The sequence below is a fragment of the Aythya marila genome (genome assembly GCF_965140915.1).
Source record: "Aythya marila genome assembly, chromosome: 16".
NCBI lineage: Eukaryota > Metazoa > Chordata > Aves > Anseriformes > Anatidae > Aythya > Aythya marila.
In genome coordinates, this window is record NC_139057.1 from 473,884 (window position 1) to 487,083 (window position 13,200).

At 68.8% G+C, this 13,200-nt stretch overlaps 1 protein-coding gene across 1 annotated transcript; it reads right to left on the bottom strand.

The window, feature by feature from the left end:
• Positions 1–9,645: 9,645 nt before the first annotated feature.
• Positions 9,646–11,710, bottom strand: LOC309884407 (uncharacterized protein; the record flags this gene model as incomplete). Its single annotated transcript, XM_082773354.1, has 7 exons — positions 9,646–10,063; positions 10,175–10,324; positions 10,546–10,695; positions 10,777–10,920; positions 11,186–11,257; positions 11,433–11,600; positions 11,671–11,710. The coding sequence occupies 7 exons, from the start codon at positions 11,708–11,710 to the stop codon at positions 9,879–9,881; spliced, it is 909 nt and encodes a 302-aa protein (XP_082629480.1). The 3' UTR covers positions 9,646–9,878.
• Between the last annotated feature and the right edge of the window lie 1,490 nt (positions 11,711–13,200).

Genomic DNA, 13,200 nt, shown 5'->3' on the forward strand with positions numbered 1-13,200 from the left:
CAGAGGCCAGTGTGTGTCAGTGCTGGCTGAGGCCAGTGCCACCACTGGGTGCTCAGCTCCAGCAGCGTGCCAGGCGGAGACCAGGGAGCTGCAGCCACCGAGGGGCTGCGCAGGGAGCGACCCAGCGCTCTGGAGGCTGGGGAGAGGCTTTGGGAGGCAAATCTGGTACGCTCTGTGTAACCTGGCTGTGGAACTACGGCAGCAAGACCTGCAAAAGGGGCCTGTGGATTTTGGGGGATGGATTTTCCAAGGCTCCCCGCGGCACCTGGGCCATGCTGGGGGTCCCTCAGAGCACCACGTGCCCGTGGGTGGTGTGGGAGGCAGCAGGGCGCAGGGGTGGCACGGCACAAGGCCCTGCTCAGCACCGCTGGCTGCAGCAATGTGGGCACCTGCCCGGGTAGGGCCTGGGGCTGTGACGCACGGAGTGCGGGAAGGTGGCAGACACGGGAAGTTTGCAGGGAAATAGCACGGGAATTGAGTCACGGCCACAAGGAGAGGAGGAAACCTGCACTTAGAGCAGGGAGCCGTCCTCCCACGCAGGTTGGGCAGCACAGGCCCTGCACCTGCCCACTTCCCGCACTGCCCCACACGTCACCTTCTGCAGCTGGCCGTGCTGCGGCACAGCGTTCTGTCTGACAAGAGAACTTCTTCCAGCTGTTTTTAAAACATAACAAATCACAAAGCCAACAGTGCAAATGTCTGTGCACGGAGTGCTGAACTCCTCGGGGTGATGGGACGCTGCTTCACGCCTTCCAGGGCACTGCCTGGAGCTGGGAAAGTGCCCCAGGGGGAAAGCACTTTTGGCATCACAAACACCCGCAGAGGGGAAGACGCCTGTGAAGAACGGACCAAAGTGAGCCTCGAGGGAGGGCCAGGTCACAGCCTCGAGCAGCAGTAAAGCCTCCGGGGGCTGCCTGCAGCGCGTGGCCGTGCTGCCCAGCATCCTCTCCCACTGCTCCGCGGTGGCACAGCCGGGGTGCTGCTGGCGTCCCGAGCGTCTCCGCAGTGAGCGGCGTTGTGGCGGGACGTGGGAGGTTCCCGGGGCCGCCTCCTCGGCCCTCGCCGCCTCTCCCGGGGGGGAACCTTAAATCCCCGCCCGGCGCCACCCGGGCACTCGCGCTGGCAGCATGTGGGCGAGCGGCAGCCTCCTGCTGGGGCTCCTGGCCCTGAGCACCCCGCTGCACGCCGCGCCCGCCGCAGGTGAGCACCGCACGCCCCGAGGAGACAGCCTGGGTCTTGGGAGTTGTGTGCCTTGGTGTCTGCTTGAACCCTGGCGTTCAGGAGAGCTTTCTGCTGAGGCTTGCAGCCCTCGTGAGGTTTAACCCTTGCTTACATCTTGGGATCTTTGAGTTCTGCCAGGTGTTAAAGGCCAGGCAAGTACTGCTAAGGGTGCCTGCTGCGCTCCAGCCGCCAAGGCTCCTCTTGCATTCTCTGACATCCTCCTGATGCTGCTGCTTCTGGTGCCATCGGTGGGGGCCCCACTTGTGCTGAGCACCAGGAGGGTGCAGCCTGGTGCTGCCCAGCCCCAGCAGCTGTGGGGCTGGGGGCTGCTGGCACCGGGGGTCTCTTTTTTGGGGAGTGCCCAGATGGGGGATGGAGCCTGCAGCCACGGCGGTGCTGGGGAGCTGCTCCCCGTGTCTCGCCGGGCAGAAGCAGCTCCCGTGGCAGAGCCCAGGGCTGCCGTGGGCTGGACCAAGCCAGAGGCAGGAGCGAGACGAGACCTTGGCTGGGCAGGGGGCAGCTGAGGGGGCTGTCACCCGCGGGGACCCCAGCCACGACTGCTTTGCTCTGGACATTTCTGCATCCGAATGGAAGCAGGCAGCTGCCAGAGCCTGCGCGGGGCAAGTGCTGTGTCCACACACGCGGGTGTCCCCGGGCGCTGGCTGCACCTTGGCTGCCCGCTCCCTGCTCGTGGCGTGCTGCAGGCACGATCACAGCCACCCCCCGAGGGGAGCACGCGTCTGGAAGGGGAAATTCCCTCAGAACAATTATTTTCCATTCCTTTTTTTTTTTTTTTCTTTTTCCTTTTTGTCTCTTCCCCTTGGGTGTAATGGCGAACTTCCAAAGAAATGAAAATTGCATTTCTTCCTGAGTGAACGGTGAGCTGATTTTTAGAGCAGTGTTTAAAATTCCGCTGAGCCTTTTCTTCCAGAATGCTCCCGTGCTTGCTGCCACTTGGGCTGTTTTATTTTAAAGCTTAAACGACCAGGCAATAACGGCTCAGCGTGGGCCAGATGTGCTGCTGCTCCGTGATGAGGTGCTGGGGCCATTGCACTCTAATGGAAACGCGTCTGCAGAAATGTCTCCATCGTTTTCTGAACGTTCTTCTCTAGAAACCTGAATTTCTTTTGGTCTCGGTTACAGGCTGTTTTAAAGCTCATGCTCTAGCTTACCTTTTTCTGGCAAGTCAGGGGTTTTGATGCCTTCATCCTAATACTTTGGTCCCGTTCCCTGTTTTAGTGATCTGCCAGGTGATGCACGGCAGCAGCGAGTTGCGTGCTGCAGCTCCGTTTCTGGGCTCGCCCGTTGCTGCTCAGCAGGAAGGTGTCCGTGCTTCAGAAGCACGCTCAGCAACGTGCCCGTGCCCTGGCTGAGCACCTCGCCCCCTCACCCTGTGTCTCTGTGTTGCTGCTGTCCGCATCTCACCCCCTCCCGTTTCCTCCACCCCTCCTGCAGGGGCTGCCTGGGTGGCTCCTGCCAGCACCTGGGTGCTCTCCGTGTGCTGATGGCCCCGTTCTCTTCCCACCCAGGGGTGCCCGGAGCAGCCTCTGCCGTCCCCGCGACTCGGCCGTGGCCGGAGGACACCCTGCACCGGGAGGAGCCCGGCCCCGCGGCCGGGGGGCTGCAGCCGGGGGCAGAGCGGGGCAGCGCGGAGCAGCCCCCATGTGGGGCATGGCCGGGGAACGGAGCCGAGAGCGGGGGGAAGCCCACGCCGGGGAGCAAACCTCTGCTGCGGGAGAAGCCGGAGACCGGGAGGAAACCCAGTGCGGGGAAGAAGCCGGCGTGCGGGGGGAAGGCGGAGGCTGGGGAAAAGCCAAAGACTGAGTCAAAGCCAGGGGCAGGGGGGGGAACGCAGAGCGCGGAGAAAACGGAGAGCAGGGAAAAGCCGGAGGCTGGGGGGAAGCCGGAGGCTGGGGGGACAGCTGTGGTGGCAGAGAAACCAGAGGCGGCAGGGAAACCAGAGGCTGGGGGGAAGCCGGAAAGTGGGGAGAAGCCCGAGTCGGGGGAGAAGCCCGAGTCTGACCACGGAGACAGCGAGGAGGGCGACGACAGCGACGACGACGATGATGATGACGACGATGATGATGACGACGACGATGAGGAGGAGGAAGAGAAAAAGAAGCATGAACATGAGGATGAGGATGATGATGACTACGATGATGATGATGATGGCTACGATGACGATGATGATGAAGATGAACGCGAGGGTGGCAATGACTATAGAGAGGATGACAGATACAGTGACGATGATGATGGTGAAGAATACGGTGGGGGTGACGGCAGTGACGACGCTTGGTGACCAATGCTGCAGGGCCAGCAGCACCTGTGGTGGGTGGGCACATGGGGCAGCAGCCCCCTGCCCCCTGCCTCCGCCTCTGCCTCGCTCTGCCAGGGCTGGTCCTGGGCACCAACGTCGCCTTGGGCAGGACCTTCTCTTTCCTAATAAACCCTTGGGCCACTGGCTCAGCACCTCAAGCTGTCCCTTGTCACAGTGCCTGCATGGCACGGCCACCTGGGGCAGCCCCAGCCCTGCCCAGGGGATGCCGGAGCTCCCACGCCGGGGCTGCTTCACAGTGATTTGGACACCGAGGCAGAGCCCCAGGGGCAGCACAGCCCAGGCTCACGTCTGGGACCAGCAGAGCTTCCCCGGGCCAGGACAGCCCCCTGTGGGGTCCCCACAGCCCCCCGGGGATTCCTGGCCCCAGGGCACCTCCCAAAGCAGCCGTGCTGGCAGGGCTCGGCCAGGTCCCGGGCACAAGCCCGTGTGTCCCTTGGAGCCTCGCTGTGCCCGCAGCACCGTGACCACGACTCGCAGCGGGGTCAGGAGCTGGGGGAGCACCGCTCACGGCTCTCAGGTGTGGCTCTGACACGGCCCCTGGTGCCCGGGGGCTCTGGGGTCCTGCCTGCAGCAGCTGGAAGCCGGCTGGTGCTGCGAGTGGAGCCGTTCCCAGCTGCATCCATGCAGACCCAGAAACAGCCCTGGTGTTTCACAGCCCAGGCGAGCAGCAGAGCTGAACCGGGGAGAAGTTGGGGCTGGTCGTGCCCCCTGGGGCCACCCGGGGCCCTGGACAAGCTCCAGGGACAAGGCCGAGTCCTGTGTGGGGACACAGCGGGGTCCTGCCGGGTGTCTGCTCCGGGGGGGCTCTGGGAACAGAAACGAGACTGACACAGCAGGAGCCACCAGTGCTCATTGTGGACTGGGTTTACTGGCAAGGAAGAGGCAAAGGGACAGCCGTGCCTGGTGCTGAGCTGAGCGCGGCGGGAGGGGATGGGGGTGGTGGGTGCTCGTCCTGCAGCCCAAGGATGGCTCCGTGTCCGGCTGTCTGGCTGTCTGGCTGTCCGGTGCCAAGCAGCTGCACAAGCGGGGTCCTCGGGGAGGGGTCCAGACGGGATCTAGGTGAAACCTGGGGAGAGGCAGGAGTGTCCCAGCCCTGCGGCATGCCGGGGCCATGGAGGGCCCAAGCCCGCTGGGCTGTGATGTTTAGGGTCACACAGGGGGGCACAGCCACGCTTGGCCCTCTGCGTGGGCACCCCCCATGGGCCTGTCCCCCGCTCACCTGAAGCCACCAGCCGGGCCCAGAGGCAGCAGAGCCCCAGGAGCAGGAGCAGCGACAGCACCCGCATGGCGCACGGGGCTGGCAGCGCCAGGCTGCTGCGAGGTGCAGGCAGGGCTTTAAATCCTCCCCGGGACGGAGGTTGGTCCCCGTGACCCCGTCCCTGCCCCAGCTCCATCTGAGCGTGACCCCCCCGTCCCCTCCCTCCTGTGCCGGTGCCGCTGGACGAGGCTCAGAGCTGGGACCACGGTGCAGCTGCGTGCCCCCGGTGCTTGGCAGGGGGCTCTGAGCAGCCCCAGGGGCTGTGCCGTGCCGTGCCGAGCTGAGCCGAGCCGTGCTGCAGCACCCACAGCACCCACGGGCACCGGCACAGCTGTGAGGGCGTCTGGGGGACAGGACAGGGCCAGGGGGGCAGTGGGGGCCGGGGGGACCCCAGTGTGGGGCTGGGCTCTGCGAGGCAGCTGGAGGTGGCTCCCGGGCCAGGCGGTGTGGAGCAGCCCGTGGTGCCCTGGCAGCTCTCCGGGCATTGTTCTGCCACCGGGAACAATCGCTGGCTCCCGAGGGACGTCCTGTGACCGGACATGGTCCACAGCCCCACAGCCTGCATCCGTGTCTGGGGACTGAGCCTGGCCCAGGAGGGACGGTGGCCACCAGCCCCACACCTCGGTGGGGCAGCCGGGGCGCAGGGCAGGGAGCTGGAGGCTGCGTGGGGACAGGGGCTCTGCCTGGGCACCGGTCCTTGCCTGAGTCCCCGTCACGGTGCCCGAGCTGCCTCTCGCCTCCCGCTCCCGTCCATGGGATCCCAGGACCGGCCGCAGCTCAGCCACCTGGTGCTGCTGTCCCCGGGGCCCCAGCAAGCGTGGGGCTGCGTGCGGCCTGGTGGAGCAGCGGACCCCAGAGGGACGTGTGTGTGTGTGTGTGCAAGGCGTGCTCTGTGTGTGTGTGTGCGCACAGCCCTCACCGTGTGCGTGCCCACGTGCCCAAAACCGAGGCTGTCCGGGCAGTGCTGCGCTGGGGCTCTGCCCTCGGCTCTGCCAGCCCCATCCTGCCTCGCGCCCGGGCCAGGCAGCGGCAGCACCGCCGGGTGGCACGGCCCCAGCCCCAGCACCACCAGGTGGCACGGCCCCAGCACCGCCGGGTGGCACGGCCCCAGCCCCAGGCCCTCCCCGGGAGGTGCCGCATTCCTGGGTGCTCCCCGTGCCGCCCGGTCGCTGTTGCTGCCGGGGCGGAGGTCCGGCCACGCTCGCCCCGCGCTGCCGCCCGTGACTCAGGCTGAGCGTCCCCAGGGCCAGGGCAGGACGGGGCCCTCCATGCGGCTCCGTGGTGCTGGGCCTTTGGCTGCACGGTTCCCCCACATCTCCCCCAGGCTGACCCCCGTCCTGTGCCCCAGCTCCTCTGAGAGTCGCCACTGCTCGGCCCCGGCTCCATCACCCCTCAGGGCTGCAGTGCAGCACGATCAGAGCCGCTGCAATCATCACCTGGCTGGAGGAGATACCGCGGGGAGATAGCAGCAGGAAAAATGTAGCCTGGTAGATTTTGGCTTCGTGACCCTGCCCTGCTGCTGGGCGTGGGGCTGGGGGGTTCTGTGCAGCTGGGGCATTTCCTGGGCAGCTCGGGGCTGTGAGAGGTGTGGAGGGCAGCCACCGAGCTGCAGCCCTGCCAGCACCAAGGTGGGGGCTGGCACGTCCCCACTCGTGTCCCCCATCCCTGGCTGTGGCTGTGGTGAGGCTGGGCTGGGCTCCAGCCCCACTCGGGCTTTGCCACGTCTCTGGTGTCTGAAGCCTGGGACGCTGTGGGGGGGTCTCTGTCCCCGGGGACTGGGGGAATGTTACTGAAAAGCTGCGGGGGGGTGAGGGCAGGTCGGGGGCACCTCCCTCCGCACCCCACCCGGCTCCAACTTTCCTGCCTCTCCCTGCAGAGCTTTCCTCTCTCTCTGCTTCCCCGTGGGACAGTAATTACAGCAGCAATTAGGAAGACAATTATTCCTGCTGAATGGGAAGAGCTTAATCTGCTTCTCTCTCACTTTGCTGGTTTCACCCCACGCCCGCCCACGTGCGCCGGGTGCTGGGGGCCCGCCTGCCCCGTGCCCCACGAGCCCGGTGCCCTGGGCAGCGGCCACCCTGCCGCCAGCACCGCACCCGGCTGCGGGGCCACGGGAGAAGGAGGGGACCCGAGGCTTGGAGGGGCCCGTCTCCGGCTGACGGCTGTGCCAGGGCCGCGAGGGGCTGCGGGCGGGCACCGCGTGTCCCCAGCCTGGCCCTGGCGCCCCAGGGCCGGGTGCCCCGCGGGCTGCAGCAGAGCAGCCTTCCCGTCCTACCGGTCCCCCCGGCTCCAGGGCTGCGGCCGGGATGCTGCTGGGGAGGCCGGGCCCTGCCTGGGTGCGGCTCGTTACCCACGGCAGGAATTAGCAGGGCTCGGGCGCCTGCCCTGCTCCCTCCACCCTGCCGGCACGCCTTAAATCCCAGCCTGACGCACCCGGGGCCCAGAGCCGGCCACGCAGGGCACCATGGCGCTGCGAGCCTGCCTCCTCCTCCTCCTCCTCGCGGCCCTCATCCCCCTGATTGCACGGTCCGGCCCGACCCCGCGTGTGCCTGGAAGATCGGAGCCGGCGATGGGGATGGGTGAGTGCTGGGGCACGTCCCGGGGGCAGGGATGCTCGGGGTGCTGCTGCTCCCCGCTGCCCAGGGCGACCACGGGGCTGGGGCCATTGGGGTCCTGCTGGGGTCTCGGGGGGCTGCTCGGCCCCTGCTCCCTGCCCCTCCCCAGCATCCCGGCCGCTGTGACCCGCAGAAAAGCCTGGGTACTGCTACCACATCCCCGAGGTGGAGAACCTTCTGGACAAGGACTGCAGCTCCTGCCGCCAGGACACCTCGTGCTCCCACTGTGCTGGTGATGCCGACTGCCCCGGTGCCACCAAGTGCTGCCCCAGCAAGTGCGGCTACACGTGCCAGGAGCCGGTGCTCGGTGAGGGCTCAGCGGCGCGGGGCGGGCGGGGGGCTGGTGCTGAGCCCAGCAGGGTGGGAAGGGCTCCCCGGTGAGCGGGGCTCACACAGCCCTCCCCGAGGGCTGCCCCTGAGTGGGTTGGGGGATGCGGATCCCTGGGGAGGGTGGGCGCAGACCTGGCTCTGGGAGGGGATCGGTGCCGGGTGGGGTGGGACCCCCGCACAGATCGCTGTGCCGGGCTCCTGGGGGCTCAGAGCAGACCCTGCCCCGCTGGGCAGCGCTGAGCCTGGCGGGGTCCCCGTCCCCGGCTCACCTCGTCCCCTGCGACCGCGCAGACTTCTGCTACCTGCCCTCCGTCTGCGGGAACTGCAAGGCGCTCTTCATCCGCTTCTTCTACAACGCCTCCAGCCAGCGCTGCGAGGAGTTCATCTACGGCGGCTGCGGCGGCAACAGGAACAACTTCGAGACCAAGCGGGAGTGCTTCCAGGCCTGCTCCCACGCCGGGAACCGGCCGCACCGGCAGAGCCCCCCCCGGGCTGCGGGGCCGCTGCTGCCCCCCGGGGCGATGCTGGGCCCGGCCCCGCTGCTGACCCCGCGCCTTTCAGCCCCCGGTGCCCGGTAGCACCTCCTCGCCCGCGCCCAGCCCCTGCCAGGCAGATGCTGCTGCCTGCGGGCACGGCCCCGTCCCCATCCCCGTCCCCATCCCCGCAGGGAGCTGTTCCCCGCGGGGCTGGTGGCAGCGGGTGCTGCTGCCCGCGGTGGCCGTGCTGGGGACCGTGTCCTGCCCGGGGACAGCTGCCTGCCCGAGGGCAGGGCCGTGGTGCGTGCAGCAGCCTGGCTGTCCCCTCCTGTGCCACCGTCATCGTCGTCGTCATCGTGTCCTGCCTGGAGGAGCCCAGCCCGTCGCCCGGGGCTGTGAAGCTGTCAATACAAGGACAGGTCCTTTGATGAGCAGGTCTGGGTCTTGTCCTTCCTGCCGCAGGTCTCGGACCCAGCCACCCCAGCACAGCTCCTGCTTGCATCTAAATTGGTTTCCGCTCCCAGTCCTGCCCTCAAGCTGCAGATGTGACCCGGCTGGGCCCTACAGCAAGCAAATGGTGGAGAAACTTCCCCACCTCGCTGCGGGGTGGTCCCCGTGCTGCCCCCAGCTCCGGGGCCGGCCGGGCAGGGCTGTGCCCACGGTGCATCGCCGAGCTCCTGCGGCCCCAGGGGGTTGTGCAGTGTCCCCTGCCCCAGGTGCGCCCCAGCACCATGGGGGAGAGCCCCAGCCCGTGCCCCTCCGTGGCAATGCAGGGGCTGTGCTGGGGGCTGCCCTGGGCCAGGCCTGCAACGCGGAGACGTGGAAGCAGCCGGAGATGGTGAGCATGTGCTTTATTGCTGGCAGCAGCAAGAAGGGGACAGGCCAGTTTGGGGCTGTGGCCGCCCAGTGTCCTGGAATAACGGCACCCTCCTGCCACGGAGCTGCTGCTCTCCCATCACGCAGCATCTGGAGGGGAGGATGTGTTTTGGGGAGCCCTGAGGCTGCAGGGGCGAGCCAGGGTCATGGCCGAGCACTGCCAGCACCGGTGGGGTCTGGGCATGGCCAAGAGAGCTCCCTCCTGCTCCACATCCCTTTGGGTCCCCAGGCCCCAAAGGAGTGCTCCAGCCCGGAGCTGGCTCTTGCTGCCCCCACGGTGACACTGAGCTGGGCCCCCCAGGGCTGTGGCCCTTTCTGCCTCCCCCCGGGGGCCGATGGCCCGCTGTGCCTCCTGGTGACGGCACCTGCACCGCAGCCTCCTCACTGTCAGCAACCCGCGTGCAGACGCGGCCGCAGCCCTTGCTGCAGCACTTGTGGCCCCAGGGACACTCCTCGGCAAAGCTGCACAGGTCCAAGCACGTCCCACCTCCCCTGGGGATGGGGCATGCTCCCACCCTCCCTGCAGGGCAGAGCGCCTTGGGCTCTGTGGGGCACGGCACTGCGGCCCCCAGGGGTGCCAGCTAGCACCCACCTCCAGGGACGTCCCTGCAGACACGGCCGCAGCCGGTGCTGGTGCACCTCTGCCCCTGGGGGCACTGCAGGTCGGTGTCACACTCCTGCACGCACTGCCCGGGGGCTCCATCCCGGCTCTCTGCGGGCACAGCCGCCTGCGGTCACCCCCAGCTGGCTGCAGGGCCGGTGTCTCACTGCCCGGCACCAGAATGCTCCCCGCTACCTGCGGGCACGGCCACGGCCACGCACGCCCAGGCGCAGCCGGTGCTGCAGCACTTCTCGTCCCGCCGGCAGGCGCTGTCGTCCAGGCACTGGCTCCCGTGCCTGCGCCGAGGGTCCCAGCACGGCTCAGCCCGGGGGCACTCCCCGGGGTGCTCTGCGGGAGGAGGGCAGGGTGAGGGCAGCCCCCCCGGCTCCAGCGTTGCTCACGCTGCTGTCCCGTGCCCTGTGCCCGGTGCGGAGCCGGGTCCTGGCTGCTCGTGGTTACCCCTGGCAGGGCGCGTGCAGCGCATGGCACAGCCGTCGAAGCAGCACTTCTCCTGCCGGGGACAGTCCCTGTCGTGGCCACAGGCGTCCTCCTCCGTGCACGGCTCCGGTGCCTGCCGTGGCCTCACCTTTGGGCACTGGCCAGGTTTGTCTGAAAGAGAGGTGGGAAGGGGGGCAGCGGAGCCACGGGAAGCTCTCCCATGGGGAGCGGGCTGCGGACGTCGCTGTCCCAGCCCCGTGGGGCCACTCCAATGGCTGTAGCCCCGTGCACCGTGCCCTGAAGAGGTCTGAGCTGGGCCCAGGCTCCCCGCATGCTGCAGGAGGCTGGGCAGAGCCTGGGCCCCGCACCCGGCCCCGTGGCCGTCCCCTCACCTCGTTCAGGAGCCAGGCAGACCCGGCCACATCGGCGGCTGCTGCAGCACTTCTCGTCCCCCGGGCACTGCCCGTCCTCTGCACAGGAGGCCTGGCACGGGGTCCCGGTCCGCGGTGCCGCCTCGGTCAGGGGGCAGATCCCCGGCTTCTCTGGAAGGCAGAGGGCAGTGCGGCTGGGGGGGGGCCTGGGGGCCGTGATGGGGCCCCAGCAGGGTGCCTGGTGGCTCCAACCTTGGGCTGGGTGCAGGCACACGGAGTCACAGCCGCGCAGGCAGCACTTCTCCGCGCCGGGGCAGTCGGCGTCTCGCTGGCACCATTCCCTGCAGTCATAGCTGGGGAACAGCCCCGCGCTGGCCGGGCAGAAGCCGGCCTTCCCTGCAGGGTGAGGAACGGGCTGGCAGTGGCATGGGGTCCCATCCCGTCCCGTCCTGTCCCATCCCACCCTATCCCATCCCATCCCATCCCATCCCATTCCATCCCATCCCATCCCATCCCATCCCATCCCATCCCATCCCATCCCATCCCATCCCATCCCATCCCATCCCATCCCATCCCGTCTCACTGGCTGGGGCTGGGGGCAGGCACTGGTGCCTGCAGCTGCTGTTGCAGCACTTCTGTGAGCCCGGGCAGTCGCTGTCACCTCCGCACTCCTCCTGGCACGGCCCCGGCAGCACCGCCAGCCCCGCCGGGCACTCCCCAGGTTTGGGTTTCTCTGGCAGAGCAGAGCGGGTGTGAGGCTTCAGCACCCCTGGGTGCTGGCAGGACACAACCCACTGCCCTGCTGTGCCCAGGGTTCTCCAGCCACACACCACTGTCCCTCCCCATCCCATCCTGCAGCCCCCAGCCCCACCATGCCCCACGCAGCCCGGGGCTCCCCAGCCCCTCACCGTGTCCCAGGCACGCCCGGTGGCACGCTGCCCGCGTCCTGAAGTTGTTGGGGTTGCCCCCGCAGCCGCCGTAGAGGAACGTCCCGCAGCGCCCGGAGGTGACGTTGTAGAAGAAGCGCAGCTCGTGGCCACCGCAGGGTCCCGGTGTGGCAGGGAGGTGGCACGTGTCTGCGGCACCGCGCCCTGAGCCCTGCCCGGGACCCCCGGGGCAGTGCTGGGAAACCTGCCTGTGCCAGACCCTCCCCGGGCCGTGCCCTGGACCCCTCCTCGTGCCTCATCCCAACCCCCCCCCAGCTGCTTCCTCCTGGTGCTGGGGGCCATGGGCAGGGGGCTGCCAGCGGGGTGCGGGGAGCTGCGGGGACGGGGCAGGGACAGGGATGGGGCTGGGGGCCAAAAGGGGCCAAAACTTCTGCAGCAGGACGCTGGGGGCTGTGCTGGCGATGTACCTTCTGCAGGAGGGGTGCAGCGCAGCCGGCACCCATGGGGGCAGCACTTGTGCCAGCCGGGGCACAGCGAGTCGTTGGTGCACAGGGGGGGCTCCAGGCGGAGGCAGTGTGTGAAGTCCTGGGGGCACGTCCCCGGCTTCTGTGGCTCCCCTGCGGCAGGACAGGGGGTGTCGGGGCAGCACCAGCTGGCTGCAGCCCCCTCAACCCCGCTTTGCTGTGGGGCGGGCGCTGGGTCCCCTCCATGGGGGACTGGGGAGGGGAGCGCAGCCCGGGGGGGGGCTGCAAGGGCTCTGCTGCAGCTCAGCCTCTCGGGGGTGGCAGCCGAGCTCAGGGGAGGCTCTGCATGGGCTCCATGTAGTGGGGCCCCCCAGGTGATGGTGAGGGACATCCCTGAGCACCCCAACCACCACGTACCCCCCCTCTCTGCCACCTCTCCTTCCCACGGGACAGCCCCCATCAGCAGGGGCTCCGAGCCGCCCACGCTGCACGAGGGAGCCGGGGACCCCCAGCACTCCCCCCTTGTCACCTCGGTGCGTCTCCTCCGCCTGGCTGAGGCTCCAGTCCACCTCCCCGGGGGGGGGGAAGTCGCTGCTGCCGCTCCCCAGCGGCGTCACGCAGCCGAGGCCGCAGCCGGTGAAGCAGCATTTCTGCTCCGGGGGGCACCCTCTGTCATCGCTGCAGGCGTTGGGGCACCGCACGCGGCGGGGCCCGGCCGGGAACCGGGGGCAGACACCGGGGTGGGCTGGGGAGCAGGGCAGCCTCAGCAGGGGGGGGTCTAGGTGACACTGACCCCCCCGGCTGGCTGCGGAGCCGGGCACCGTGCCGGCCCTGCCTGTACCTGGCAGCGCCGCGGCGCACCGCCGGTGGCAGCCCACGGTGCAGCACTTCTCATCGGCTCTGCACTCGCTGTCGTTGGCACAGCTCCGGTGGCACCGCGCCGCCCCCGCTGCCCCCGCTGCCCCTCGCCCCGGGCAGTACCCGGGGTGCACTGCTGGGGCGCGGGGGCGTCAGCTTGGGGCCACGTGTGGCCACCCCGTGCCGTCCCGTGCCCACCCGCCGAGGTGCTGCCGGCTGTGGGGCAGGGCAGGGATGGGGAGGGGGCAGCAGCCTGGTTTCCTCCACAGCACCGGGGACTGGGAGAGCTGGGGAGGGTCCCCCAGGAGCCCCCCATGCTGCGGTGAAGCCTCCCCGCGATGTGGCCATGCCCCCGTGCCCCAGCCGTGGTCGGTGTGCGGCGGGCTGGCGGTACCTTTGCTGGGGGTGGTGCAGGCTCTCACAGCCCCATCACGGCAGCACTTCTCGGCCCCGGGGCAGGACTCGTC